Source organism: Pseudoliparis swirei, chromosome 11 (genome assembly GCF_029220125.1).
Source record: "Pseudoliparis swirei isolate HS2019 ecotype Mariana Trench chromosome 11, NWPU_hadal_v1, whole genome shotgun sequence".
Taxonomy (NCBI): Eukaryota; Metazoa; Chordata; class Actinopteri; order Perciformes; family Liparidae; genus Pseudoliparis; species Pseudoliparis swirei.
The window spans coordinates 10,323,776-10,351,677 of record NC_079398.1 but is presented as its reverse complement, the minus strand read 5'-3'; the positions used below and the strand labels follow the sequence as shown (position 1 = coordinate 10,351,677).

The 27,902-nt window shown below is 44.9% G+C and overlaps 3 protein-coding genes across 5 annotated transcripts; 2 read left to right on the top strand and 1 right to left on the bottom strand.

The window, feature by feature from the left end:
* Positions 1 to 161: 161 nt before the first annotated feature.
* On the bottom strand, positions 162 to 18,909 carry LOC130201883 (alcohol dehydrogenase 1-like). 2 transcript variants are annotated; one of them, XM_056427066.1, is made up of 9 exons: positions 18,877 to 18,909; positions 18,086 to 18,187; positions 6,140 to 6,281; positions 5,937 to 6,024; positions 5,480 to 5,690; positions 1,451 to 1,711; positions 1,219 to 1,351; positions 816 to 954; positions 162 to 726 (listed from the first exon to the last, which is right to left on the bottom strand). In XM_056427066.1, exons 1-9 carry the CDS (start codon positions 18,892 to 18,894, stop codon positions 693 to 695), a joined length of 1,128 nt encoding a protein of 375 aa, XP_056283041.1. In that variant the 5' UTR covers positions 18,895 to 18,909; the 3' UTR covers positions 162 to 692. The 2 variants fall into 2 exon arrangements, with proteins under 2 accessions (XP_056283041.1, XP_056283040.1); XM_056427065.1 differs by lacking the exons at positions 18,086 to 18,187; positions 18,877 to 18,909 and adding exons at positions 6,965 to 7,066; positions 7,649 to 7,746.
* LOC130201882 (alcohol dehydrogenase 1-like) lies at positions 9,793 to 16,600 on the top strand. Of its 2 annotated transcripts, XM_056427062.1 has the most exons (9): positions 9,793 to 9,916; positions 10,606 to 10,707; positions 12,393 to 12,534; positions 13,215 to 13,302; positions 13,523 to 13,733; positions 15,557 to 15,817; positions 15,901 to 16,033; positions 16,136 to 16,274; positions 16,373 to 16,600. In XM_056427062.1, exons 1-9 carry the CDS (start codon positions 9,899 to 9,901, stop codon positions 16,404 to 16,406), a joined length of 1,128 nt encoding a protein of 375 aa, XP_056283037.1. In that variant the 5' UTR covers positions 9,793 to 9,898; the 3' UTR covers positions 16,407 to 16,600. The 2 variants fall into 2 exon arrangements, with proteins under 2 accessions (XP_056283037.1, XP_056283038.1); XM_056427063.1 differs by lacking the exon at positions 16,373 to 16,600 and having other exon boundaries at positions 9,794 to 9,916; positions 15,906 to 16,033; positions 16,136 to 16,228.
* Positions 18,910 to 21,909: 3,000 nt separating the features above from the next.
* On the top strand, positions 21,910 to 26,226 carry LOC130201884 (alcohol dehydrogenase 1-like). The gene is made up of 9 exons (XM_056427067.1): positions 21,910 to 22,015; positions 22,598 to 22,699; positions 22,915 to 23,056; positions 23,430 to 23,517; positions 23,808 to 24,027; positions 24,210 to 24,470; positions 24,546 to 24,678; positions 24,814 to 24,952; positions 25,063 to 26,226. Exons 1-9 carry the CDS (start codon positions 21,998 to 22,000, stop codon positions 25,094 to 25,096), a joined length of 1,137 nt encoding a protein of 378 aa, XP_056283042.1. The 5' UTR covers positions 21,910 to 21,997; the 3' UTR covers positions 25,097 to 26,226.
* Positions 26,227 to 27,902: the final 1,676 nt, after the last annotated feature.

The following is a 27,902-nucleotide window of genomic DNA, read 5'->3' as shown; positions in this document are numbered from 1 at the left end:
CATACTGTCCGCTCTCTGCCCACCGATCAGATCAGTGTAACTATATGAACTTTATGTATCATAACATGTCATACAGACATGAAGGAAAACCCACTGACATCCAGACATGGAGGAAAACCCACTGACATCCAGACATGGAGGAAAACCCACTGACATCCAGACATATTTGACCAATCTCTTTATTGGGTGCATTGTCTATGTGTACAGCAGGGGTGCTCACACTTTTTCAGCATGCGAGCTACTTATTGTGTGACCAAGTCAAGGCGATCGACCGACGGGGGGTGGGGGGTGCTAGTGAGAGTGTGCTCACCTGCCGTGCGCGAGCCGAGAAGAGTTGTTGACGGGGTGGGGGGGGGGGGGGGTGCTAGTGACTTTTTCTCTGTCCCGATGCGCGCAAACCGGTGTCGGAGCTCTGCGGCGCACAAGACGGCGGGCAGAGGACTGTTAACGCGACACGTAGAGACAGAAATGACATGCTTCTGCTGTAATGTGGCGCTATAGAGAAAGTGACAGGGGGGCGGGCCAATTTTATTTTATGTCATGCGATCTACCATACTACAGCGCGATCGACTGGCAGGTCGATCGCGATCGACGTATTGAGCACCCCTGGTGTACAGCGTTGAGATCCGGTACAACATCGCCGTCAGCCATGACAGAAAATGACTTGCGCGGCTGGAAGCGACGCGGTGGTCTTATTGTGGGGAAATACTCAGGACCGTCCGGATACTGCGGAGCAAAAGCAAACAACATTTAGACCCTGTCCAGTCGGTTCGTACATCCTGAAGAGCAGAGAAAGTATACGAGCCCACATCTACCATTTGCCCTGCTTCATCAGCTCAATGGCGTCGTTGACCTGCTCCAGAGCCATGTTGTGAGTGATGAACTCATCCACCATTATCTTCTTGTCCAGGTAGGCTTTGACCATCTTAGGCACGCCGTCCTTACTCTTAAATCCTGAATCACAGGGAGCACACACTTGTATTTAAATAGGAATAAATAGAGTCTTATCTTAAGAATACATGCCGTTTACCGTCACTACACCAGCAACTACCCGGCCATAGATAAGAGAAATAACTCTGGATGAGACCCATATGAGGTCGACTCACTTTGACTGCTGCTCAAACGACGATTATTCCTTTTTAAGACCCGCCTTTTTGACATGACTACCAATTAAAAGTGACAACCTGTCACTGTGACAATATTTGACAGGCATCTCACCTCCGAACAAGGAGCCCTTCCAGGTGCGTCCAGCGATGAGCTGAATGGGGCGGGCGGCAAAGTCGTCCATGTCCGTCCACCCGACCAGCACGCTGACGCCCCAACCTCGCACACACGACTCCAAGGCGCTGCGCTAGACGGGGGAAACGGTACAAAGCCAGTGGGCATGTCACCGGGAGGGTGTTAGAACTAGGAGCGAGAAATACAGAACGGGTTTATAAAAGCCACTCACCATGACCGCCACATTCCCGACGCATTCCAGGGAGAAGTCCACTCCTCCGTCGGTCATCTCGGACAGCACCTCGCTCACGGGCTTACTGTGATCCTTGGGGTTCACGAAGTCGGTCGCCCCGAACACCTTGGCCTTCTCGAACTTATCCGGATTGATGTCAACGGCAAAGATCCTCTTGGCTCCTGCGGCCTTGCAGCCCATGACCGCAGCCAAGCCCACAGCTCCCAGACCGAACACGGCACACGTGGAGCCCGGTTCCACCTAGATTCAAGATTCAAGATTCAAGATTCAAGATGTTTTATTTGTCACATACACACACAGGGTGTGCAGTGAAATGAAGGTGGCAATGCTCAGCAGGAATGTGCAAGGGCAACAAGTACACACTATTTACAAATAAAAAACAACACAATATTTACAGTAAGTGTGTGTGTGTGTGTGTGTGTGTGTGCCTAAGAGGGGCAGTTGTGTGGGTCTATGTGGGGGTCCTGGTGAGGTCGGAGTTCACAATCCTGATGGCCTGAGGAAAGAAACTCCGTCTCAGTCTCTCTGTTCTTGCAGCGTGACTGCGGAGGCGCCTGCCTGACCGCAGCAGCTGAAACAGTCTGTTGTTGGGGTGGTGAGGATCCTTCATGATCCTGCCGGCTCTGGTTCTGCACCTCCTGGTGTACAAGTCCTGCAGGGTGGGAGTGTGGTTCCAATAGTGCGCTCAGCCGAACGCACTACTCTCTGCAGAGCCTTCCTGTCCTGAGCGGAGCAGTTGCCAAACCAGGCTGTGATGCTTCCTGTCAGGACGCTCTCTACAGCTCCAGAGTAGAAGGACTGAAGGATCCTCTGGGAAACTTTAAATTTCCTCAGCTGCCTGAGGTGGTAGGCGCTGCCTTGCCTTTCTCACCAGAGTGTCTGTGTTTGTTGACCATGTCAGATCCTCGGTGATGTGGACTCCCAGGTATTTATACCCGCTCACCCTCTCCACAGTAGTCCCGTTAATCCCCAGTGGTGAGTACGTCCTCTGTTGTTGTACCTTCCTAAAGTCCACAATCAGCTCCTTAGTTTTGGTGACATTCATGATGAGGCTGTTGTCCTGGCACCAGAGTGACAGATCAGCAACTTCCTCCAGGTAGGCCTTCTCGTCGTTGTCGGAGATCAGGCCCACCACCACTGTGTCATCCGCAAACTTGATGATGGTGTTGAGCTGAACCTGGCCACACAGTCATGTGTGTACAGGGAGTACAGTAGGGGCTGAGGACGCAACCCTGGGGATCCTGTGTTCAGGGTGAGGATTTGGAGGTGTGTCTGCCCACCCTGACCACCTGTGGCCTGGCGGTCAGGAAGTCCAGGATCCAAGCACACAGGGGTGTTCAGTCCCAGCTCAATCAGCTTGCCGGCCAGTCTGGAGGGGACTATGGTGTTGAAAGCTGAACTATAATCAATGAACAGCAGTCTCACATAGCCCCCTCTGGCTGTCCAGATGAGAGAGTGTGGTGTGCAGTACCTGGGAGACAGCATCATCCGTGGATCTGTTTGGGCGATAAGCAAACTGCAGCGGGTCCATGGAGGAAGGAGGAAGGCGCAGATGTAGTCCTTTATCAGCCTCTCAAAGCATTTCATGACCACCGAGGTGAGGGCCACCGGTCGGTAGTCATTCATACATGCTGGAGAAGCATTCTTGGGCACAGGGACAATAGTGGATCTCTTGAAGCAGGCGGGGACCACGGACTCAACCAGGGAGAGGTTGAATATTGTGGTGAACACTGGAGCTAGCTGGTTAGCACAGGTCTTCAGTACTCGCCCAGATATGCCATCTGGACCTGCAGCTTTCCTGGTGTTCACCCTCAACAGAGCCCTCCTCACACTGTGCTCGGTCACAGAGAGTGTGTGTTCATCCCCAGCGGTAGAACTCACCTCGGCTACGCTTAACGGTGTTGTTGTTAGCGGCGAGCTAGCGCTGTTGTTGCTAGCCTCAAACCGTGCATAAAATGAGTTCAGGTCGTCCGCTAGGGATGCGTCGGCACTCACCATTGCGCGGGTCTGCTCTGGTAGTTTGTGATAGTCCGTAGCCCCTGCCATAGGCGCCTGGTGTCGCGCTGCTCCATCTGTGATTCCACTCTGTCTCGGTACCTCCTTTTGGCGTCCTTCACCGCCCTCCTCAGTCCATAGACCGCTGCCTTGTACTCGTCCATGTTGCCGGATACAAGACCGGAGTTATAGGCAGCAATGCAGGCGTTCACAGCTTCACGGATGGATCTATCAACCCACGGCTTTTGGTTAGGAAAGACCCTAACTTTTACCGTGGGGACGATGGTGTCCGTTAAGCGTTGCTATGAGGCTCATTGCTACTTCCAAAACTCGCTGACGTCACTGGAACTGGATTGGATCATGTCCCAGTCGGCGACACGCAGAGCGCCCTGTAGCTCAGCCTCTGATTGGTCAGACCACCGCATTCGTTCCTCGTCACTACCGCTTCCGCGCGATCCTTTGTTTATACTCCGGAAGCAGAAAAATGGCGGCATGGTCTGATTTCCTAACGGAGGAGAGAGACAGCCTTGTAGCCTCTCTTGAATGGCGTATAGCAGTGGTCCAACGTTCTTTCCCCTCTGGTAGCACACGTAATGTGCTGGTGAAAGTTCGACATGACTTTTTTTAGGTTTGCCCTGTTAAAGTCCCCAGCCACCACCACAGCCGCATCGGGATACTTGTTCTGATGCCGACATAACACCTCATGTAGGTCCGATAGTGCTACGTCGGTGTCCGCTTGTGGTGGTATGTAGACGGCTGTGGTGATGACCGAGCTGAACTCCCGGGGAAGGTAGAATGGACGGCATGAGATCGTCAGATGTTCCAGGTTCGCGAGCAGGAACGAGAAAGAGTCTTAATGTTCTTGGGGTCACACCACATGTTGTTAGTCATGAAGCAAACCCCTCCACCCTTAGATTTACCAGACTCTTCCGTTCTGTCTGCACGGAAAACAGAGAAGGACTCGGTTGGGCATATGACTCGATCCGGCACCAGCGGGGTCAGCCATGTTTCCGTCAGACAAAAGATGTTACAATCCCGCATGTCCCGTTGGAATCTGATCCTTGCCCTAACATCATCCATCTTATTTTCCAGAGACTGGACGTTAGCAAGAAGGATGCTGGGCAGAGGTGGACGGTGGGCTTGAACTCTCAGTCTGTTCCGAATTCCGCTCCGTTTCCCTCGATGTTTTCGTCGTCTCCCGTAGTAGCGGCTCCACTGTTGTTGATGTGGTTCGCTCGTACGATCTCTGCCGGCCACGCTGGATCGATGGAAAAAGTGGACAAAAACCCTTGTTTTGCGCAAAAGTTTATGTCCAAAAGTGTGCTGCGGTCGTATGTTGTTAGTGCCGATGTGTTTGTGGCAAAGAAAATATTAAAAATAAACACAAAAACTAAAGGAGCGCACAATCTCCGCGGAGCTGCCGCGACGGCGACTGGACACAGCCGCGCCATCTTGTCAGGGGCCAACAGAGTTGGGTCAACGTGGCTCTTCAGGTCGGACGTCTTGGTTCTTAACCCTTGTGTTGCCTTAGGGTCATTTTGACCCGAATCAATATTACACCCTCCCCCCGCCTTTGGGTCATTTTGACCCGATTCAATGTTTCACCCTCCTGTTACCTTTATATTTACTAACATATTTTACCCTTTGGGTTCAATTTGACGCCAGCAATTAAAACCTCCAGAAAATTATTAGAATTAATATTGTTTTCCAAGTTTAAGTGTGAGGCACTTTATGTTTGTTTGTTGACTACCGAAAGAACACCGACATTAAACATTGAATGGGGTCAAATTAATCCTAAAGCGGGGGGAGGGTCAGGGTGTAATATTGATTCGGGTCAAAATGACCCTAAGGCAACACAAGGGTTAAGACACTTGTTCTCCCGAGACTTTGGTGCTACTGACAGGATGTCATTTCAGACGCCTGGTTTTTAACAGCGCGGTGTGTGGGAGGGGATTACCGCAGGTCTTAGCTTTCAACAATACATGTTGGACTATCCCTGACAGTCAAACCCACTTTAGCAGTGTTCACTGCCGCTCCGTATCCCGTGCAGATCCCACAGCCAAGGAGACAGACTTTGTCCAGAGGGGCAGCGGGGTCGATCTTAGCCACAGCCATCTGGTTGATAACTGTGTACTCAGAGAAGGTACTGGTTCCCATAAATTGCAGGACCTTCTTCCCCTTGCAGGTGAACCTGGACTCTGGGTTTGACATCACACCAACATCCCTGAGGAGAGAATTTGCTGAAATAAAAATATGGCTTGAGACGCAATGTTTGCATTGGAGGGTGCAATACTGTGACATCATCAGGCATCACCTACAGTTGCTCCTCTGACATAGTGAGTGCTATGACATATGTAGAGACACATTTGGTGTTGATCCACCATCAAATGGGTCAATAGCCTAAAGACCCCGTGTGAGCACATCCTGGATTCATGCAAATGAAGAGATGAGAAGAAGAAGTTGAGCTCACCAGGCATTCACACACTGGTTGGTTTTGGGACTCTTGCAAAAGCGACATTCTCCACACTGAGGTATGAACAAGGGGATGACCTTGTCTCCTGAGATTCAAACAACAAATCCGATGTCAACCAGGTTGGCTGGGATGAGCATTGCTGCCACAAACATCGAGCAGTTAGACAGATTAAACCTTTGAGGACGGGAGCCTGGACTGACCCGGTTGAAACTCAATGACTCCAGGCCCGACGCTCTCTACGATGCCGGCTCCCTCGTGGCCGAGGACGGCAGGGAAGCCGTCTTTATGCATGCCCTCAAACAGATGGTACAGGTCGGTGTGGCACAGTCCGCTCGCCACGATCTGCGTCCGAGACAAAACGACCGCACAATGACAAAACGCTGATGCAGATGTTGATTGGACAGAAGTTGGGTATCGCCATTTAAAAATCACAGCAAAGCAACCGAACCAGTGGACCAAGGAATGAATTCAATTGTGTGTTAATCCGCTCGAGCATAGGATGCTAACATAGGCATGTACGACTGAAGAATAACCTGAACTTTGCTTCTAACTACATGTTTATAGGGTTATAGGCATCCTGCCATGCAAAACATTTAAGCCCTGGTTTGGTCCTTAAACAACTACTTGGTTACGTTTAGCATCAGAATATACTTAGTTCGGTTTCGGCAGAAAAAATACTTAGTTAGGTTTGGAAAAGATCGTCATTTGGGATGCGAGTTAAGTGACGACTTCACGGATGTTGACTTCTCGTTGCACATGGGGAGAGAACAGTGGCCTTTGTGTTCTTGTTCATGATAACGCAGATGAAATATACATTTATTTTGTGGGGCATCTACAAACATATCCAGAGGAAGACATTGAGGAGTTGATCGTCACTTTGGATTTCTGGTTGGGGAAGTCTTCAAAGTCCTCATTAAGAACGACATTCATTCGCCCTTCCTGTGTGTGTGTATTTGTGTGTGTGTGTGTGTGTGTGTGTGTGTGGTGTGTGTGTGTGTGTGTGTGTGTGTGTGGACATCTCTCACCTTGATGCGGACCTCGTTGGTCTGGGGCGGGGCTACTTCGATCTCCTCAATCACCAAAGGCTTGTTGGGCTCCCAGGCCACTGCTGCCTTGCACTTGATGACCTACAGGGCAGTGGAATCTGGAGTTACCGGGAGCTGCTGTCATCTAGGAGGCGCCACTTTGACTCATGCAATGCACATAATCATGGCAGAAAACATAAATCATTCACTCCATATCCACGGCGGTAGATGACAGTGGCTTCCAGTACTCTAACACTGCTGCTGCTGAAAAAGTAAACGTCACTTCAAAGTTATTTTGGTCTTTTTTTTGTATTCCAATGTGGGCCTTCAGGATCTGCTTTTGGCTCTCGACCTCCTCATCTGTGCCAATTTTCCATTGCTGCGCAAATCCATCTGAATAGTTTTCAAACTAGAATGACGTGCAACACGATATCTCAGTGAGGCAGAGGGGACGGCAGTAAACGTGGTTCACTCAAAGTTGGAAAAGTCGAACAAAAGCAAGCATGTGCAACGATAATAACGTTAACACTTTTGGTGAGAGCACTGACACACATGTTATCAGCTTAGACGTTTAGTTTTTTCCATGTTCACACACTTGTAATTAAACTACTATACTCTAAAAAACAAGTTTAAACATCACAGCTGCACTTTACATTATTATATACTCTCCTATTTGATACATACCTTACCAGCTGTCGCCATTTTTGCAGCAAAGCTAAAAGCAAATAATAAGGACGGAGTTGTGAGAGAGAGAGCTGCTCGACCGAATAGTGGAGAGGAGGGACTTTGGATTTGAGGTTTAAATACTGCTGTTACGCAAACATCCAGATGGGCAGGGACTAGTGAGGTCATAGTTATTACATTTATAAATGAAAGCCTGAGTCACTGGTTCCCACCCTGTGCTTTAACTTATTATCATACACTCAAAGAAATGACTCATTGGATGAACTCAATTACATTTTTGGCAGGTTTTCCATCCAATAATTATATGCAACTCCAACTCAAATTTAGCACATCAGTGCAATAAAATGTAATTAAGTTAGTCCAACTCATTTGTATCAAATACATCTCAAATAAAATAACGATATTCATTAAATTAAATTAATTTGTGTTTGTCCAACTCAAAATATAAACTAACTAACTAACAAAATATGCAACATCCACACAGAAGTAACGTCCAGACTGGGAATTGAACCCACGGACCTCTGGCTTTGAGGCGACAGTGCTAGCCACTACACCACCGTGCAGCCCTGAAAGATTCTTCACCTTGTAAACAACTGATTTTCAGAAGGCGCATGCGCAAAGGGTAGTCCTCAATGAAACACATTTATTTTGAGTTGATATGCACACCATCTAACCTAAATAAATCTAATAAATGAAAGTATTCACACATTTTGTGTAACACCCATTAAATATAAATATCTATTTTTGTAATTGATTTATTTAAATGTATCAAACAATATTTAAATGTGTCACCTCGAAGAAGGGCTTGAATCGTTTTTGTGAGTGTAACCTAAATAAATCTAATAAATGAAAGTATTCCGACATTTTGTGTTCCACCCATTCAATATAAATATCTTCGTTTTGTAATTGATTTATTTAAATGTATCAAACAATATTTAAATGTGTCACCTCTAAGAAGGGCTTGAATCGTTTTTTTGAGTGTAGAAAACAACTCCTCGAAGCTCTGAACGTAGAAGGCGCCAAATTTGATCCACGGAGCATTGCTATAGCGCCAAACAACTGTTTCGTTTTTAATTCATCCTTTATTGATCCTTTTATTGGGGAGATTCTTCTCTGCATTTGACCCATCCTGAGTTATGAAGGTGGGCTGCAGTGAAGAGCCCGGGGAGCCACTGGGGGGACACTTCGACATGCTGTGTAAAGATAGAGTGTGCTGTAATCACTTATATATACAGTATGTATATTTCAAGTTTATTTTCCTTTTATTCATATTGAAAGAAAAAAACTAGTTTTTCTCCTGCTTTATAGTAGGCCCTACATGTAGTTGTCCTTCGCTCCCTTTCAGTGTCACACATAACTGACAAAGTTCAGTTTACTTATTGGATTCCGTTCACGGAAAAACAGACCTCCCATCGAGCTTCAGCAATAAACTTGATGAAGTGTGAATACTTTGAACCATTAACTGTTACATTATTATGTATATTATTATTGTATTCCTTCCATATAGGTAAACATTTGTTCTTCCTCATAACCAGGACATTGTAATCAGGAAAGAGAGCTCGACACGAGAAGGCTGCCGTCATAATCAACACAGCCGCATCCGAGTTGAAATCATTAACTCTCCCGACCTCCCATCAAGCTCCGGCAATAAACCTGACAAACTGCGGCAAGAAGGCGACGAGTGCTGGCCAATCAGAGGCGGAGTATTTGTGGGTGAGAGAGGGAAAAAAAATTAAAGATCTGACTACAGTGAGCCGTGGAACTGATTCTGGCATGTGGACAAAGGGCACACATCCAAAGAACTCTAGCACAGAGTGAAGCCACCGCGGCTACCCCCTGGCTCAGGTTGCTTCACCCCTGACCCACAGACATGCATTTCCTCAGGCACAAAGGCTCAAGATTGCCCAAAGGCCTCTTTTCTTGTCCGTCGTCCTGATAGAGTGAGGTGTGAACACTGCCAATCCAAAAGGACCCCTATTTGCATGTTCAAACCTTATCATGAGATCACTGCTTCTCCCCGCCCCCTGCTGGTTGTAACCCGGGTGCAACCATACAAGTAATAAATATGATCACGTGAGCATGAATGAGGTCAATGTGCAAAAGGAGGGCGTGGCTACATATGTGGACCCTGCCCATCAGGAAGTCGAGCTGTTTTCTGTCCATTACAGACACATCCCGGTGTCTCCTGTAAACTCTACAATCCGGGACTTCTCTCTCTCTCGCTTGTATCCCTCTATCCCTGGTACAGAAATGGCCACAGCTGGTAAAGTGAGTTTAATCTATCACGTGGCCATTCTGGAGTCTTTATTTTTGTTTCCTTATTTCTCTTCATTGTTGCAATATGCACGTGACAGTTTGCCTCGGTCACATGACGGCCAATGATAATTTGAGATGATTTACCGTGAATAATGTCTTTCATTTGAATGTGCTTGAAGGTTGATTCAGGGGTTGGAGTGAGCTTTCCTGCGCAGTGTTTTCCAGCATATCTGGTTGACAGATAAGTCATATTATGGACTAGTGTTTGGGTATCTTGACCTTAAAGTGCCCTTTCTCTCTCTCTCTCTCTTTCCGCCTCCAACTCTTAATCTCGGTCTCTCTCTGTGTCCTCTGGCTCATGTCCTGACTTGACACAGTTTGAACGTGTCCCGTCAGTTTTTGTGTTGATATTGGCAAGGCGGAGGGGCATGGTCATGATAAAACACACCAGTGGAAGACCACAGCAGCATTAAGGGAAATAACAAATGCTTATTTTATCAAATTGGACACAACGGAGATACTCGGCGGTTTAATTGCGTGTTTGTGGACTTTACACTGTTGTAGCTCGTATAGCCTTTATCAGAGGATTGCGACACTGTGGCTCTTTTGTTCGATAACCTTCCTAAGATTGATAATTTCTCAGTTATATTGGTCGTATTTCCCTGCTGGGGGTAGTTTCATGTGTTTTTACTGCCCTGTAGGTCATCAAGTGCAAGGCAGCAGTGGCCTGGGAGCCCAACAAGCCTTTGGTGATCGAGGAGATCGAAGTAGCCCCGCCCGAGGCCAACGAGGTCCGCATCAAGGTGAGAGACATCCACCATCAGAACACACACACACGCGCGGACGTGAAGGTTATAATATGCTGAGTATTGCTGGAACATATATTGCGATTTATTTGCCATTAATTACCTTTTTTTCTTTTCTTTTTTTACTGAACATTTTGCTTTTTGCCAATATCTGTTGTGTCTAACTAAAGGACGCTTTCACTAACCCTGCGTTCACACCATAAGCGTCGCGAACCTTCGCAATGCTTTACTTACGTGACTTTACACGCTTGAGAAGTTGTGGTTTATTCCCGTCGTTTGCAAATTAGAGTGGGCGGGGCTTATCTCTGTGGCTTGAAGAAGAACTAACCACCGGTTCTGCTTTCTACTTGTTGAGGACATCCCACAAACGTCAGAAACATCGAACGCCCTCGTGTTTGGGTTCATAACATCGCCGGTAGGCTCACACAGCTCGGTGACTTTCACCGACTCCGTCTGAATGACTTTTGCTTCCAGCGCTACTCGAGCAGCAGCAGCAGTTAGATTCACCAACAGCGGAGCAGCTCAACGCTGATTGGCTTTTGCAACTCAGCGAATGAGGCGAATTTTTCGCTTTGCTCCAAATTTGCGCCACACGCAACCATTTGCGTCCGTGCATTGACTTTGCATGGGATCGACTTTTGGTGTGAACGCAGCATTAGTTCATCCCACTTAATTCAAGCAGACAGATTCACCAGTCAGGCACCTGACCTTTTGTATAATAGTCTCCACACTGCAATCCCCCTGACTTCCCCACCGCCCAGTGCACTTGGAAGCAATTGTTTCCAAAAGTGCAACATTCATAATTTATGTTGTAAAAGATTATCACTTGGCATCGAAACAATATTGCCAATATCTCAATGCAAAATACTTTTTAGGTTTTAAGATATATATATATACACATATAACACGGTTTGAAGCACAAAAAGAGCAGCTGTCTTTGAGATCCTGTCGGAGGACGTGTCCTCATCTCGGTGGCTTCCTGACGTTCGGAATCAGCTCCTCTGTCTTACAGAAATTGAGATGGAGGCTGTTGCCCTGGCAACAACATAGCAGGGCTCTGACCTCCTCCATCTCATCACCTGTTGGTGTCGAGGCCTTTCACGGTCCCAGGTCTCTGAGCTGGATGATGAGCTTGGAGAGTGCAGTGGTATTAAATGCTGAACCAACCAATGAACAGCAAACTCTCATGCGTTTCTCCCCCAGCTGGGAGGCAGCCGGCTGGAGGGCGTCGCCCACCACCATTACTCATGTGCGTCCCTGTATTCGGCTGAATCCGTCCAAACCACCCAAGTTGTTGGGCTTCAAATTTAGAAATGTTCATCCAGTAACCTTCGCTAATACGTCATCGATGCATTTGTTCCTGATGTCGCTAATAACCGATTCTATTGTCCAGTCCTGAGCGAGCCCACAAGACCACGATGTGCACAAGTTGTTCTCTTGGGCAAAAATGTTATAACAAACAAATAACACAGCAAAAGATTTTTTTAAATGTGATGTTTGTGGCACGCCGTCCATCTTTCCCACATATCCAGGGTGTGGTACGTCCTTCGTGACACTCTTCCCTGCTACTGTGTGTATTATTCCATGAAGAGTAATATATTTGATGTATCGCATTACATAATGTTAAAGTGTTGCTTGCTCGTCTTTAACTTTTCAACGCTTGGCTCTTGTCTCCGGTGCAGATTGTGGCGACTGCGGTGTGCCACACGGACCTGTACCACCTGCTGGAGAGTCAGGATGAGAACGGCTTCCCGGTCATCCTCGGCCACGAGGCAGCCGGCTTCGTGGAGAGCGTCGGGCCTGGAGTCACTGAATTTCAGCCAGGTCAGTTTCTAATTTTACAATACTTTGGATTCATGATTATTTGCTTACTTTACATGTGTGAGATGAGAAGATGTATGTGTCTCATGTCTGTGTGTTGTATATTTTAACTTATCGTGACTGGAAACAGCTGTTCTGTTGCACAGTGATTAATACGTAGGCTCGCGTAAAACCTCTGAAGCCACTATTAGCAAATTCATCTTAATAATTTAGTCATCAACAAATATGTAAAAACAACTAACTTATCTATATAACTATCTCTCTCTCTCTCTATATATATATATGTAACTATAAATATATATATATATACGTATATAAAACTATATATATACATATATATGTGTGTATATAGATGTATATAAATATATATATACATAGTATATATGTGTTTGCGTAAATATATACAGTATATACATATGTATGATTAACTATATATATTTATATGTATATTTTTATATACATATACTGTATGTATATGGTTTATAGATTTATATAAATATATATATTATATATGTGTCTGTTTAAATATACAGTATATATTTATATACATATATATGTGTGTATATATGTATATATAATATATATTTGTGTGTGTGTATATATATATATATTTATGTATATATATATTTCTTTATATAACACAATTCTAAACGTTTTTGATTAACTTTGTTTTTGTATTTCAGGAGACAAGGTCATTCCTCTGTTCATCGCTCAGTGTAAAGAATGTAAATTCTGTAAGAGTCCCAAGACCAACCAGTGTGAGAAAGCATGGTGAGCTCCATACTCAATCATCTCCTCCCTTCCAATGTGTTTTCTCTTCAGTCTCAACCTTTTAATGTCCTTTCTCTTGGGTGTGTTCATACGGTTATCGACAAGTTGTATTCAACACGTATCTCTCAGCGGTACAGGCAGTTGAGAACTATGTTCCTCTTTAGTTTTTCATTCCGTGCTAAAAAAGCTGAGTATTCATCTTAATAAATTCTCTCCTCAGGGTTAGTCACAGCAATGGGTTTCCAGAGTCCAGGTTCACCTGTAAGGGGAAGAAGCTGCTGCAGTTTAAAGGAACCAGTACCTTCACCCAGTACACGGTGGTGAACCAGATGGCTGTGGCTAAGATCGACCCCGCTGCCCCTCTGGACAAAGTCTGTCTCCTTGGCTGTGGGATCTGCACGGGATACGGAGCGGCAGTGAACACTGCTAAGGTGGGTCTGTTGTACAGTTGCAATCAAAATTATTCAACCACCATTGCACATAAGGTGTATTGGCAAAATATACAATTTCTCAGCTGTTTGCAATAACAAATTACATAAGAATTGTTTCAATAGTTTAATGAAACTAATATTACAAGGGTTTTATCCAAATTCAACACAAATTGCTACTTTTAATGACTTTAATGAATTTACTCAAAATTATTCAACCCCTTCATGACATCTTCAGTACTTAGGAGAGCACCCTTTTGCTGTTACGACCTGCTGCAAACGTGATGCATAGCCAGACACCAGCTTCTGACAGCACTCCTGAGGAATCTGAGCCCATTGCTCATGGGCAATGGCCTCCAGTTCAGTAATATTCTTCGGTGTGCGTACTGCAACTGCCTTCTTCAAATCCCACCAGAGATTTTCGATGGGGTTCAAGTCAGGCGACTGTGACGGTCACTCTAGAATCTTCCATTTCTTCTTCTGAGACCAAGCCTTGGTGGACTTTGAGGTATGCTTGGGATCATTGTCCTGTTGGAAGGTCCAATGACGCCCAAGCTTCAGCTTCATCACAGACGGCATGACGTTTGTTCCTAAGATTTCCTGATACTTGACTGAATCCACCGTGCCCTCCTCACGCTGCAGGTCTCCAGTGCCCGAGGTAGCAAAGCAGCCCCAGAGCATCATGCTTCACTGTAGGCAGGGTGTTCTTTTCAGCATACACTTCTGTGGCAGCTCGGGGGGTGGGGGTCTCTAATTGACCTCGACTGCTGGCTGATTGGTAATCAGCCATCTGCTCTGGCTGATTAGCAATCAGCCAGCAGCTGACGCTGCTCCCATAAAAGGAGCAGTCGAGAGTGAGGTTGGAAAAGAGTGAGCAAAGGTGCAGTCTTGCGGTCTGCTGTGGTAAATAAAGAAATGTTACAGAACAGAACCTTGGTGATTGCTGATCCTTCGTTCTACGGGTGACGGCCCGAAAGCCGTTACAGCTTCATTCTTCTTCCTCCAGACATACCGCTGATCCATAGGCCCGAAAAGTTCCAGTTTTGTCTCATCGCTCCACAGAACAGAATTCCAAAACTTTGGTGGCTTATTTATATGGTTTTCAGCATGTTGGAGCCGACTTTTCTTGTGCTTTTTGGTCAGTAGTGGTGTGCGTCTTGGAGTCCGGGCATGGAACCCTTCAGTGTTTAGCGTGCGCCTTACTGTGCAAACTGAGACCTCAGTGCCTGCTGCCACCAAGTCTCGCTGCAGGTGTTTGCAGTCACTCGAGGGTTTTGGACCACTTGCCTCCTCAGGAATCTGGTGGCAGCCGCTGATAGCTTCCTCTTTCTGCCACGTCCAGGTAGTGTAGCCACTGTCCGTTCAACTTTGAACTTGAGAACTATACTTTCAACTGCATCTCTAGGGAATTCAGTGCTTTTACTATCTTGTTGTATCCTTTTCCTTGTTTGTGCAAGGCAATGATCTCTTCTCCGAAGTACTGAAGATGCTTGTCATGAAGGGGTTGAATATGTTTGAGACTGCAGTAGTGATTAATAGTAGCAAGTTGGATGAAAACCATGGTAATATTAGTTTTGTTGAACTATTTCAACTGTTCTTTTCTACTTTGTTCATTGCAAACAGCTGAAAATTATTACAATTTGCCAATAAGCCTAATAAGCAATGGATGGTTGAATAATTTTTATTGCAACTGTAATGAATCCACACGGTTTAAAGACAATGCATTTAAAAATTTTACCACCAAAGTCTCTCGGGAGAACAAGTGTCTTAAGAACCAAGACGTCCGACCCGAAGAGCCACGTTGACCCAACTCTGTTGGCCCCTAGGTGGAACCGGGCTCCACGTGTGCCGTGTTCGGTCTGGGAGCTGTGGGCTTGGCTGCGGTCATGGGCTGCAAGGCCGCAGGAGCCAAGAGGATCTTTGCCGTTGACATCAATCCGGATAAGTTCGAGAAGGCCAAGGTGTTCGGGGCGACCGACTTCGTGAACCCCAAGGATCACAGTAAGCCCGTGAGCGAGGTGCTGTCCGAGATGACCGACGGAGGAGTGGACTTCTCCCTGGAATGTGTCGGGAATGTGGCCGTCATGGTGAGGAGGCTTTGATTTTATACGGTTCAAGGATATAATGAAGAGGTGTGACCTCTCGATCTAAACAGAACTTTTCCGTTTAGCGCAGCGCCTTGGAGTCTTGTATGCAGGGTTGGGGCGTCAGTGTGATAGTCGGCTGGACGGAAATGGAAGACTTTTCGGCCCGACCCGTTCAGCTCATCGCCGGGCGCACATGGAAGGGCTCCGCGTTTGGAGGTGAGACCAATAGGACCGTCGCTCTGGTAACTCCTCTGCTGTGGGTAGCTAGTTAGTCATATTCTGGATACAAGTCTTTGCTTAAGTCATTGTGTGCCTCAGGCTTTAAGGGTAAGCAGGACGTGCCTCAGATGGTCAAAGCCTACCTGGACAAGAAGATAATGGTGGATGAGTTCATCACTCACACCATGACTCTGGACCAGGTCAACGACGCCATTGAGCTGATGAAGCAGGGCAAATGGTAGATGTGCACTTGTATACTTCCCCCACCACTCGACGATAATACAGATCAATTAAAAAAGGGGGTGTCCTCATTTCTCTTCTGTTTTGTTTCCACAGCATCCGGACGGTCATGAATGTTTCTTCTCAATGAGACCACTGCGATGCTTTCAATGACCCCAAATTGAATTGTCATTTACCACCATTTACCACTGTATTTGACGACGAGCACTAAAATACTAATCTGCTTGTCCGATTCACGAGTATCATCTGCAGTGTAAGCTAAACATATCAAAGTGTCTAAATATCTAAAAGCATGATTTTATTAAAGGTTAATTGATAAAGTTATTGTTTTTTATAAATGTGTTGTTGCTAAACAGACATTGGAGGAGCCAACCGCTGTTTTTCCTCAGACCTATTATATATTAGATTTATTATATTTTAGTGTCAATCTTTAAAACCGTCAACTGCGTTTTCTGTTTCCTTGGAGGGCTTTGTACTGTGCTGAAGGGGAGGGGGGGGGGGCTCAGTGGTAGAGGAGTCATTGTTGCATTTAGTCACCGTAGTTTGTGTGTTTTGTTCATTTGGTTTGTGTGGAAGTGAAAGTTGCTTCTAATTTTGCCAACATATTTTATGACTTTTCGTTTTACATCTAACTCGACACGGACCTCCCTGACGGTGCAGTTTATCCCCACCTGGTTTAATTTATTGATGTAATAAATGCATAATTCACTCCATCCCTCTCTTTTTAGAGGAGTTGCTCTTTAATTTAAACTTTTTAATTTGAGCTTGCAGCGATCCTATTTTTTATATCCTGTGTTGGTCAACTGCCCTTGAGCAAAGGTGATTTATTATCATCTCCACTGATGGACATGTTCCAACACTCCTTTGCATTTTTACTGATGCAATAACATTCAGATCTCTTTGATCTCTGGTCTCCTCCCCACTTGTTGTCTTGCGACTGCACTCGCCTCCTGACTCCTCTCCTGCTCAGTTGCTCTTTTTGCTGGAAAAATGTCCACAGTTGGAAAGGTGAGTACACTTTGACTTTGTGAGCGGTCGTATCTTTTTGTGTTTATCATTTTTAATAATGTGTGCATGAATCTGTCCCATGAATGCACACGCACACACTAAAAAGTTAATGGAGCGACACATCATTTCACATTAATATTAATGACATGAATATGATATGTTTGAGATTATTTGGTTTTCCCGGAGTTTCTGTTTGTGAATGTGAGGCTGATTTGGAGCTGGAATGTGTGTAACACACTGTGAGTACACTATTGTGTATCCGGTTGACAATATGCAGGGGACCACTTAAACAAAGCAAAACATGCCTTTCTTAGATTTGGCAAGTTGACTTGGCAAACACTTGAGAACAAATTTGACAGAAGAATAATTCATGAGTAATGCTTATGCATTCAAACCAATTGCTTCGTCAGATGTGAAACAAACTGTTTACTGCGAGACATGTCCTCAACAAGTAGAAAGCAGAACCGGTGGTTAGTTCTTCTTCAAGCCACAGAGATAAGCCCCGCCCACTCTAATTTGCAAACGACGGGAATAAACCACAACTTCTCAAGCGTGTAAAGTCACGTAAGTAAAGCATTGCGAAGGTTCGCGACGCTTATGGTGTGAACGCAGGGTTAGTGAAAGCGTCCTTTAGTTAGACACAACAGATATTGGCAAAAAGCAAAATGTTCAGTAAAAAAAGAAAAGAAAAAAAGGTAATTAATGGCAAATAAATCGCAATATATGTTCCAGCAATACTCAGCATATTATAACCTTCACGTCCGCGCGTGTGTGTGTGTTCTGATGGTGGATGTCTCTCACCTTGATGCGGACCTCGTTGGCCTCGGGCGGGGCTACTTCGACCTCCTCAATCACCAAAGGCTTGTTGGGCTCCCAGGCCACTGCTGCCTTGCACTTGATGACCTACAGGGCAGTAAAAACACATGAAACTACCCCCAGCAGGGAAATACGACCAATATAACTGAGAAATTATCAATCTTAGGAAGGTTATCGAACAAAAGAGCCACAGTGTCGCAATCCTCTGATAAAGGCTATACGAGCTACAACAGTGTAAAGTCCACAAACACGCAATTAAACCGCCGAGTATCTCCGTTGTGTCCAATTTGATAAAATAAGCATTTGTTATTTCCCTTAATGCTGCTGTGGTCTTCCACTGGTGTGTTTTATCATGACCATGCCCCTCCGCCTTGCCAATATCAACACAAAAACTGACGGGACACGTTCAAACTGTGTCAAGTCAGGACATGAGCCAGAGGACACAGAGAGAGACCGAGATTAAGAGTTGGAGGCGGAAAGAGAGAGAGAGAGAGAGAGGGCACTTTAAGGTCAAGATACCCAAACACTAGTCCATAATATGACTTATCTGTCAACCAGATATGCTGGAAAACACTGCGCAGGAAAGCTCACTCCAACCCCTGAATCAACCTTCAAGCACATTCAAATGAAAGACATTATTCACGGTAAATCATCTCAAATTATCATTGGCCGTCATGTGACCGAGGCAAACTGTCACGTGCATATTGCAACAATGACGAGAAATAAGGAAACAAAAATAAAGACTCCAGAATGGCCACGTGATAGATTAAACTCACTTTACCAGCTGTGGCCATTTCTGTACCAGGGATAGAGGGATACAAGCGAGAGAGAGAGAAGTCCCGGATTGTAGAGTTTACAGGAGACACCGGGATGTGTCTGTAATGGACAGAAAACAGCTCGACTTCCTGATGGGCAGGGTCCACATATGTAGCCACGCCTCCTTTGCACATTGACCTCATTCATGCTCACGTGATCATATTTATTACTTGTATGGTTGCACCCGGTTACAACCAGCAGGGGCGGGAGAAGCAGTGATCTCATGATAAGGTTTGAACATGCAAATAGGGTCCTTTTGGATTGGCAGTGTTCACACTCACTCTATCAGGACGACGGACAAGAAAAGAGGCCTTTGGGCAATCTTGAGCCTTTGTGCCTGAGGAAATGCATGTCTGTGGGTCAGGGGTGAAGCAACCTGAGCCAGGCGGTAGTCGCGCTGGCTTCACTCTGTGCTAGAGTTCTTTGGATGTGTGCCTTTGTCCACATGCCAGAATCAGTTCCACGGCTCACTGTAGTCAGATCTTTAATTTTTTCCCTCTCTCACCCACAAATACTCCGCCTCTGATTGGCCAGCACTCGTCGCCTTCTTGCCGCAGTTTGTCAGGTTTATTGCCGGAGCTTGATGGGAGGTCGGAGAGTTAATGATTTCAACTCGGATGCGGCTGTGTTGATTATGACGGCAGCCTTCTCGTGTCGAGCTCTCTTTCCTGATTACAATGTCCTGGTTATGAGGAAGAACAAATGTTTACCTATATGGAAGGAATACAATAATAATATACATAATAATGTAACAGTTAATGGTTCAAAGTATTCACACTTCATCAAGTTTATTGCTGAAGCTCGATGGGAGGTCTGTTTTTCCGTGAACGGAATCCAATAAGTAAACTGAACTTTGTCAGTTATGTGTGACACTGAAAGGGAGCGAAGGACAACTACATGTAGGGCCTACTATAAAGCAGGAGAAAAACTAGTTTTTTTCTTTCAATATGAATAAAAGGAAAATAAACTTGAAATATACATACTGTATATATAAGTGATTACAGCACACTCTATCTTTACACAGCATGTCGAAGTGTCCCCCCAGTGGCTCCCCGGGCTCTTCACTGCAGCCCACCTTCATAACTCAGGATGGGTCAAATGCAGAGAAGAATCTCCCAATAAAAGGATCAATAAAGGATGAATTAAAACGAAACAGTTGTTTGGCGCTATAGCAATGCTCCGTGGATCAAATTTGGCGCCTTCTACGCTCAGAGCTTCGAGGAGTTGTTTTCTACACTCAAAAAAACGATTCAAGCCCTTCTTAGAGGTGACACATTTAAATATTGTTTGATACATTTAAATAAATCAATTACAAAACGAAGATATTTATATTGAATGGGTGGAACACAAAATGTCGGAATACTTTCATTTATTAGATTTATTTAGGTTACACTCACAAAAACGATTCAAGCCCTTCTTCGAGGTGACACATTTAAATATTGTTTGATACATTTAAATAAATCAATTACAAAAATAGATATTTATATTTAATGGGTGTTACACAAAATGTGTGAATACTTTCATTTCTTAGATTTATTTAGGTTAGATGGTGTGCATATCAACTCAAAATAAATGTGTTTCATTGAGGACTACCCTTTGCGCATGCGCCTTCTGAAAATCAGTTGTTTACAAGGTGAAGAATCTTTCAGGGCTGCACGGTGGTGTAGTGGCTAGCACTGTCGCCTCAAAGCCAGAGGTCCGTGGGTTCAATTCCCAGTCTGGACGTTACTTCTGTGTGGATGTTGCATATTTTGTTAGTTAGTTAGTTTATATTTTGAGTTGGACAAACACAAATTAATTTAATTTAATGAATATCGTTATTTTATTTGAGATGTATTTGATACAAATGAGTTGGACTAACTTAATTACATTTTATTGCACTGATGTGCTAAATTTGAGTTGGAGTTGCATATAATTATTGAATAGAATAGAATAGAATAGAATCAGCTTTAATGGCCATGTAGGTTTGCACATACATGGAATTTGACTCCGGTTACACTTTGCTCTTCCGTACTTATACACACACACAATATACAATAAGCGGGATAAATATAAAAAAGACATTAAAGACAGTAGTCAAAAAGTGCAGATAGTGCAGATGGAAGAGTCTGATTAATTGTTCATCATGGTGACGGCCAGTGGAAAGAAGCTATTTCTGTGTCTGGTGGTTTTGGCGTACAGTGCTCTGTAGCGCCTACCAGAGGGCAGGAGTTGGAACAGCTTGTGTCCAGGGTGTGAAGGGTCTGCAGTGATCTTTCCTGCCCGCTTCCTGACTCTGGCGGTGTACAAGTCCAGAATGGAGGGGAGGCTGGAACCAATGGTTCTTTCTGCAGACCTGACGATCCGCTGTAGTCTGACTCTGTCCTGTTTGGTGACCGATCCAAACCACACAGTGATGGAAGAGCAGAGGACAGACTGGATGATGGCGGAGTAAAAAAGGATCAGCAGCTCCTGAGGCAGGTTGAACTTCCTGAGCTGGCGCAGAAAGTACAGCCTCTGCTGGGCCTTTTTGCGGATGGTGTTAATGTTGGAGGCCCACTTCAGGTCCCGGGAGATTGTGGATCCCAGAAACTTGAAGGTCTCCACCGCAGGAACAGTGCTATTTTGAATGGTGAGCGGGGATAGTGTTGGGGGGCTCCTCCTGAAGTCCACTGTCATCTCCACAGTCTTGAGCTTGTTCAGCTCCAGGTGGTTCTGTCCACACCAGAGGACCAGCCGTTCAACCTCCCGTCTGTACGCAGACTCGTCACCGTTCCTGATGAGGCCGATGACCGTTGTGTCGTCTGCGAACTTCAAGAGATTGGATGGAAAACCTGCCAAAAATGTAATTGAGTTCATCCAATGAGTCATTTCTTTGAGTGTATGATAATAAGTTAAAGCACAGGGTGGGAACCAGTGACTCAGGCTTTCATTTATAAATGTAATAACTATGACCTCACTAGTCCCTGCCCATCTGGATGTTTGCGTAACAGCAGTATTTAAACCTCAAATCCAAAGTCCCTCCTCTCCACTATTCGGTCGAGCAGCTCTCTCTCTCTCACAACTCCGTCCTTATTATTTGCTTTCAGCTTTGCTGCAAAAATGGCGACAGCTGGTAAGGTATGTATCAAATAGGAGAGTATATAATAATGTAAAGTGCAGCTGTGATGTTTAAACTTGTTTTTTAGAGTATAGTAGTTTAATTACAAGTGTGTGAACATGGAAAAAACTAAACGTCTAAGCTGATAACATGTGTGTCAGTGCTCTCACCAAAAGTGTTAACGTTATTATCGTTACACATGCTTGTTTTTGTTCGACTTTTCCAACTTTGAGTGAACCACGTTTACTGCCGTCCCCTCTGCCTCACTGAGATATCGTGTTGCACGTCATTCTAGTTTGAAAACTATTCAGATGGATTTGCGCAGCAATGGAAAATTGGCACAGATGAGGAGGTCGAGAGCCAAAAGCAGATCCTGAAGGCCCACATTGGAATACAAAAAAAAGACCAAAATAACTTTGAAGTGACGTTTACTTTTTCAGCAGCAGCAGTGTTAGAGTACTGGAAGCCACTGTCATCTACCGCCGTGGATATGGAGTGAATGATTTATGTTTTCTGCCATGATTATGTGCATTGCATGAGTCAAAGTGGCGCCTCCTAGATGACAGCAACTCCCGGTAACTCCAGATTCCACTGCCCTGTAGGTCATCAAGTGCAAGGCAGCAGTGGCCTGGGAGCCCAACAAGCCTTTGGTGATTGAGGAGGTCGAAGTAGCCCCGCCCGAGGCCAACGAGGTCCGCATCAAGGTGAGAGATGTCAACCAACTATCACTTCTTTGGCTGGTCTGTGGCTCTTAATGTGGAGTGAATCATCCTTCAATCCCAATGCTGAGTGCAATTTACCAGATCTATTTAGTGACATGTTTTATAAAAGTGTCCATATATTTGTGCAAGTAGGCCTACTGCTGAATCCGTTTAATCCTTTGTTTTTTTCCTGGTTTGGCTCCTATCTTCGGTTTCAGATTGTGGCGACCGCGTTGTGCCATTCTGACCTGTACCACCTTTTGGAGAGTATGCATGAAGACGGCTTCCCGGTCATCCTCGGCCACGAGGCAGCCGGCTTCGTGGAGAGCGTCGGGCCTGGAGTCACTGAATTTCAGCCAGGCCAGTCTCTGACAATATTTGTCAATATAAATAAATGCTTATTTGCTTACTTTACAAGAGTGAGATGAGAAGATTGATATGTCTCATGTCTGTGTGTTGAGTATAGAGCTAATAGGTGCTTAGCTTAGCCTAGCTTAACTTAGCTTAAAGGATGGAAACAGCTAGCTTGGCTCTGTCCAAAGTTCCGAAATATTAACTTTTTTCAAACTTGACAGGCCTTTAAAGGTCACTATTAACAAGAAGTTTCCTTAATCCGTACAGTTTTACAGGTATAAATGGAAATGTATCAGGGTTGTGAATTGAGGCCACTCTGTGCCATTGTTTTACACCGTCATGAAAGTTGGAGATAAATATTGTTGTTTTTGTCTTTCAGGAGACAAGGTCATTCCTCTTTTCATCTCCCAGTGTGGAGAATGTCGCTTCTGTGTGAGTCCAAAGACCAACCAGTGTGAGAAAGGATGGTGAGCTCCATAAACACGAATACACTCTTCTGTCTCTCAACTATTGATTTCATTCCTGCTGGGTATGTTCAACATGTTCAAATGCTTGAAGACACACATTGTATTGAACATGTCTCTATCAGTAGCTGTTACAGATGTGATACAGGAGTACAAATGCAAACATTTATATTACTGCAGGATGTCAGTTCATTTCTTGTAAATGGCTTATAGACAGAAAGTCCAAATTGCATGCAGGTAACAGGCAGACAGCACATAGCTTTGCCACAATGAGGACTCATTGTCTTGTTCAGGTCCATTGGTCGTCTGAATGAGATGTCACCGGCAGAGTCCAGGTTCACCTGCAAGGGGAAGAAGGTGCTCCAGTTTGCAGGAACCAGTACCTTCTCTGAGTACACGGTGGTGAACCAGATGGCTGTGGCTAAGATCGACCCCGCTGCCCCTCTGGACAAAGTCTGTCTCCTTGGCTGTGGGGTCTGCACGGGATACGGAGCGGCAGTGAACACTGCTAAGGTGGGTTTGACTATTAGGGATAGCTTACATCATTATTTTAAACTATCACAACAGCAACAGAGCTTTTGAGTTTAGTGCCTGTATATTTGACGAACGAGACCTTTCGATTGAGTCGTAAAGTATGGAGCATTAGTGAACTTCGACCTGAAGAGCCACGTTGACCCAACTCTGTTGGCCCCTAGGTGGAACCGGGCTCCACGTGTGCCGTGTTCGGTCTGGGAGCTGTGGGCTTGGCTGCGGTCATGGGCTGCAAGGCCGCAGGAGCCAAGAGGATCTTTGCCGTTGACATCAATCCGGATAAGTTCGAGAAGGCCAAGGTGTTCGGGGCGACCGACTTCGTGAACCCCAAGGATCACAGTAAGCCCGTGAGCGAGGTGCTGTCCGAGATGACCGACGGAGGAGTGGACTTCTCCCTGGAATGTGTCGGGAATGTGGCGGTCATGGTGAGGCAGTTAAAAAAGAAGGTTTGCATAGAGATTTTTAATCCATTGGCTCATTCATGCCATTTCCCAATCTAGCGCAGCGCCTTGGAGTCTTGTGTGAGAGGTTGGGGCGTCAGCGTGCTGGTCGGCTGGACGGACATGGCCGACGTTGCTACTCGCCCCTTTCAGCTCCTCTCTGGACGCACATGGAAGGGCTCCCTGTTCGGAGGTGAGACAGATGTGACCGTCACCACTGACTGATGCATCTCTGACTAATTTGCTGCAGGGTTTTTGTTTTGCAACTCTCTTGTTAGAAGGAGTAAAGAGTACATCTGGAATACAACTAAGTCATTGTGTGCCTCAGGCTTTAAGGGTAAGCAGGACGTACCTCAGATGGTCAAAAAGTACCTGGACAAGAAGGTGAAGCTGGATGAGTTCATCACTCACACCATGACTCTGGACCAGGTCAATGATGCCATTGAGCTGATGAAGCAGGGCAAATGGTAGATGTGCACTTGTATACTTCCCCCACCACTCGTGACTCAACGTCGACACAGATCAATTAAAAAGGTGCTGAGTGTTTCCTCATTTCTCTTCTGTTTTGTTTCCACAGCATCCGGACGGTCATGAATGTTTCTTCTCAATGAGACCACTGCGATGCTTTCAATGACCCCAAATTGAATTGTCATTTACCACCATTTACCACTGTATTTGACAACGAGCACTAAAATATAGGGCTGTCAATCGATTAAAAAAAATTAACTAATTAATCGCACATTTTGAAAATCATTAATCGCGATTAATCGCGATTAAAAGGTTTTTTTTCTTCTAAAGACTAAATCTTCTAAATGAACGAGTAATCCCTTTGTATTCTTTTTAAAGACAAAACTTCACACAGAGCTGTGTTTTCAAAGAGGCTCCTACCTATAAAGTGCCAGCGAGGTATTTAATATCGTGGATGATAAATTGTTTCTTCAGTGAAACATCCAGATTAGTAAAAAAAAAAGAAGTATATTGAGACCCCATTGGTCCTGTCATCTTTAACACTGAACAGCAGAACCAGTGGCCTTGGTAACTGACTGACATTCACATATGTCCTGTTCACCCTCTGGAGGCTGGGGGCATTTTATACATTTTACAAAAAAATGTAAATTCACCTTTTAAAGACATTTGCATATTACACATCCCCATGTGTAATACATCAAACATTCCAGAACAATCTCAGCTCTATATATTGAGGCACATTGTCCTCGCGCCGTGTTCTCTGCTTCTCTGACAGACAGGCTGCTAATGAGCCTCACATCTGTGGTGGGAGGTCCTTGTGATTTACTGAGTGTTCATTGGTTGTTTTTTCGCTAAATGTTGACAGACAAACGGATTGACCAATCACGTTGAAGGTTTCGTGTGACGAGTTCTTTCCGCGCCGCGTCACCCAACCCGTCGCCCCTCTGTTCCTCTGTGTATCAGAGGGGGCGGGAGGAAGGAGCGGAGGTGGAAACCCGACTGATTTCGCGGAGAAATAATTGTTTTAAAAACGGAAACAGTGTCAAACCGCACTGCCGCGGTTTGACACTGGATTAATAAAGTATATTTAAAAATTAAAAAAAATTGTTGTGCGTTATCACGGCCACATTAATCGCATAGATTAACGCGTTAACGCTGACAGCCCTACTAAAATACTAATCTGCTTGTCCGATTCACGGATATCATCTGCAGTGTAAGCTAAACATATCAAAGTGTCTAAAGACCTAAATAAACACGACAAACAGATAAACTCTGTGGCTTTCTTGTTTTATTGCGTTGCATGTCTCAGGCACAGCATTTACACGTCCATGGCATTGTCTGTGATGCCTCTGAATGCTCTATTAAACTATGTTTAAAGCGTTTGTTAAGCAGTTTTCCCTCTACAAAAAAAAGCTTCAAATTATATCAGCGGTTGTTTAACTTGGCAAACAACATTGTAATTATTCTTCGAGGACGGGCTCCAGGATTTGTCCCCGAGCAGTGCTTTTCGAAGAAAATATATTAAAGGATACAATATTGCAGTTGAACAACAGGGGCACAAAATTAACAAGGATATGAGACCATAAAAATACATATAATAACAGCAAATGTTTGCCACTGTGAGATTTTACAGAGAGGAAATTAGAGTTCACGCTGCTGTCTGTTTTGCACCGAAGGTTGAGCGGATGGTTTTATCCAATTATTCCTCATTGTTATGATCTTGGAGAAAGAAAAGCGCATTCCCTTTTACACACTAGATTTGCTGAGATTGCCTCGAGTTAGTCTGAGTAATCTGACACAATATATAAATGATTACCACCTGTGCTGCTCCTGCTTCCACTTAATTAAAAAACTGGAATCACAAATAAAAAAAGTTACACTTCACTTAAAACTGAACCAAACAGTGTCAGCAGATTCAAAAGGCTCGTCAAATGGTCAAACAAGGTCCAATTTTATAAAGTTCCCTTATGGAAAGCATCACAAAAATGTCTAATTTACGCTATGATTTAGTCCCATATATATTGAAATAGCCAACAGATTATAGAAAGTTAAATTTTATAATATCTCAACAATATTTATTGTCACCTTTCAAATTTTACTGGACGAATTATGAATAACAAATAAAGAATCTTCTCTTAATTCAATGACAACAAAGGCTGGATTCTGAAATGGAAGAAAGCGTTTATAAAATGTGCATCTTTAATTTTCTTGAAGTAATTTTACAAAAACGAAATTAACTTAATTGTCTTATCCCCTGCTGCTTTAAATGCAGGCGTGAAAGCACAATATGTTTCATATATATCTTCTAAAATGTGTGCAGGGACTTTATCTCTGGTTTTTGAGTCTAGTATCACCAGTGTTGGGAGTAACGCGTTACTTTGTAAAAGTAGGTGGAATTACAGTAACGCGTTAATTCCACTACTTTTAGCGGTAACGAGCGTGTAACGAAGTATTTTTTTTAATCAACTAACGCAGTTACAGTTACTGACATTTAAATGAGTTCGTTACTCGCGTTACTCTCATGTGAAAAATGAACACTTGCAGACAAGAAGACAAGCTAGGCTACTTTAGCTGCTTCTGATCTGACATCGCAGGACCTTGGTGGCGCAATGATAATGTAACGTCTCGGACGTTATGGACTGATGACACGGAGACGGGACGACGGTATGACTCCTCCTTTATTGGGCATTCACCAACACAGACAGCGTGCTCCTCTCAGCTCAGCAGCTCGAACATCAACAACAACGGTACCCGTCAACCACCCGTAACTTCCGTTTTACGACAGGTTAACCCCGCCTCCCCTCTACTCCGCCAATCACAGGCACGCCTCCCCTCTACTCCGCCAATCACAGGCACGCCCCCTCGACCAGCACGTACGGTGCCACACTGTGATTGACAGCCACTTCCAGTGTTGCCAGGTCCGCGGTTTTTGCCGCTGGTTGAATTGTT

Bases quoted from the DNA above. Each gene is read 5' to 3' on its own strand.
- LOC130201882 (XM_056427062.1), top strand. The intron at 13,303-13,522 runs GTGAGCTCCATA...TTCTCTCCTCAG, and splicing joins AACCAGTGTGAGAAAGCATG to GGTTAGTCACAGCAATGGGT. The intron at 15,818-15,900 runs GTGAGGAGGCTT...TTTTCCGTTTAG, and splicing joins TCGGGAATGTGGCCGTCATG to CGCAGCGCCTTGGAGTCTTG.
- LOC130201883 (XM_056427066.1), bottom strand. The intron at 5,691-5,936 runs GTGAGCTCAACT...TTCTCTCCTCAG, and splicing joins AACCAGTGTGTGAATGCCTG to GGATGTTGGTGTGATGTCAA. The intron at 727-815 runs GTAGATGTGGGC...TTTGCTCCGCAG, and splicing joins CTGATGAAGCAGGGCAAATG to TATCCGGACGGTCCTGAGTA.
- LOC130201884 (XM_056427067.1), top strand. The intron at 23,057-23,429 runs GCCAGTCTCTGA...TTTGTCTTTCAG, and splicing joins AGTCACTGAATTTCAGCCAG to GAGACAAGGTCATTCCTCTT. The intron at 23,518-23,807 runs GTGAGCTCCATA...TGTCTTGTTCAG, and splicing joins AACCAGTGTGAGAAAGGATG to GTCCATTGGTCGTCTGAATG.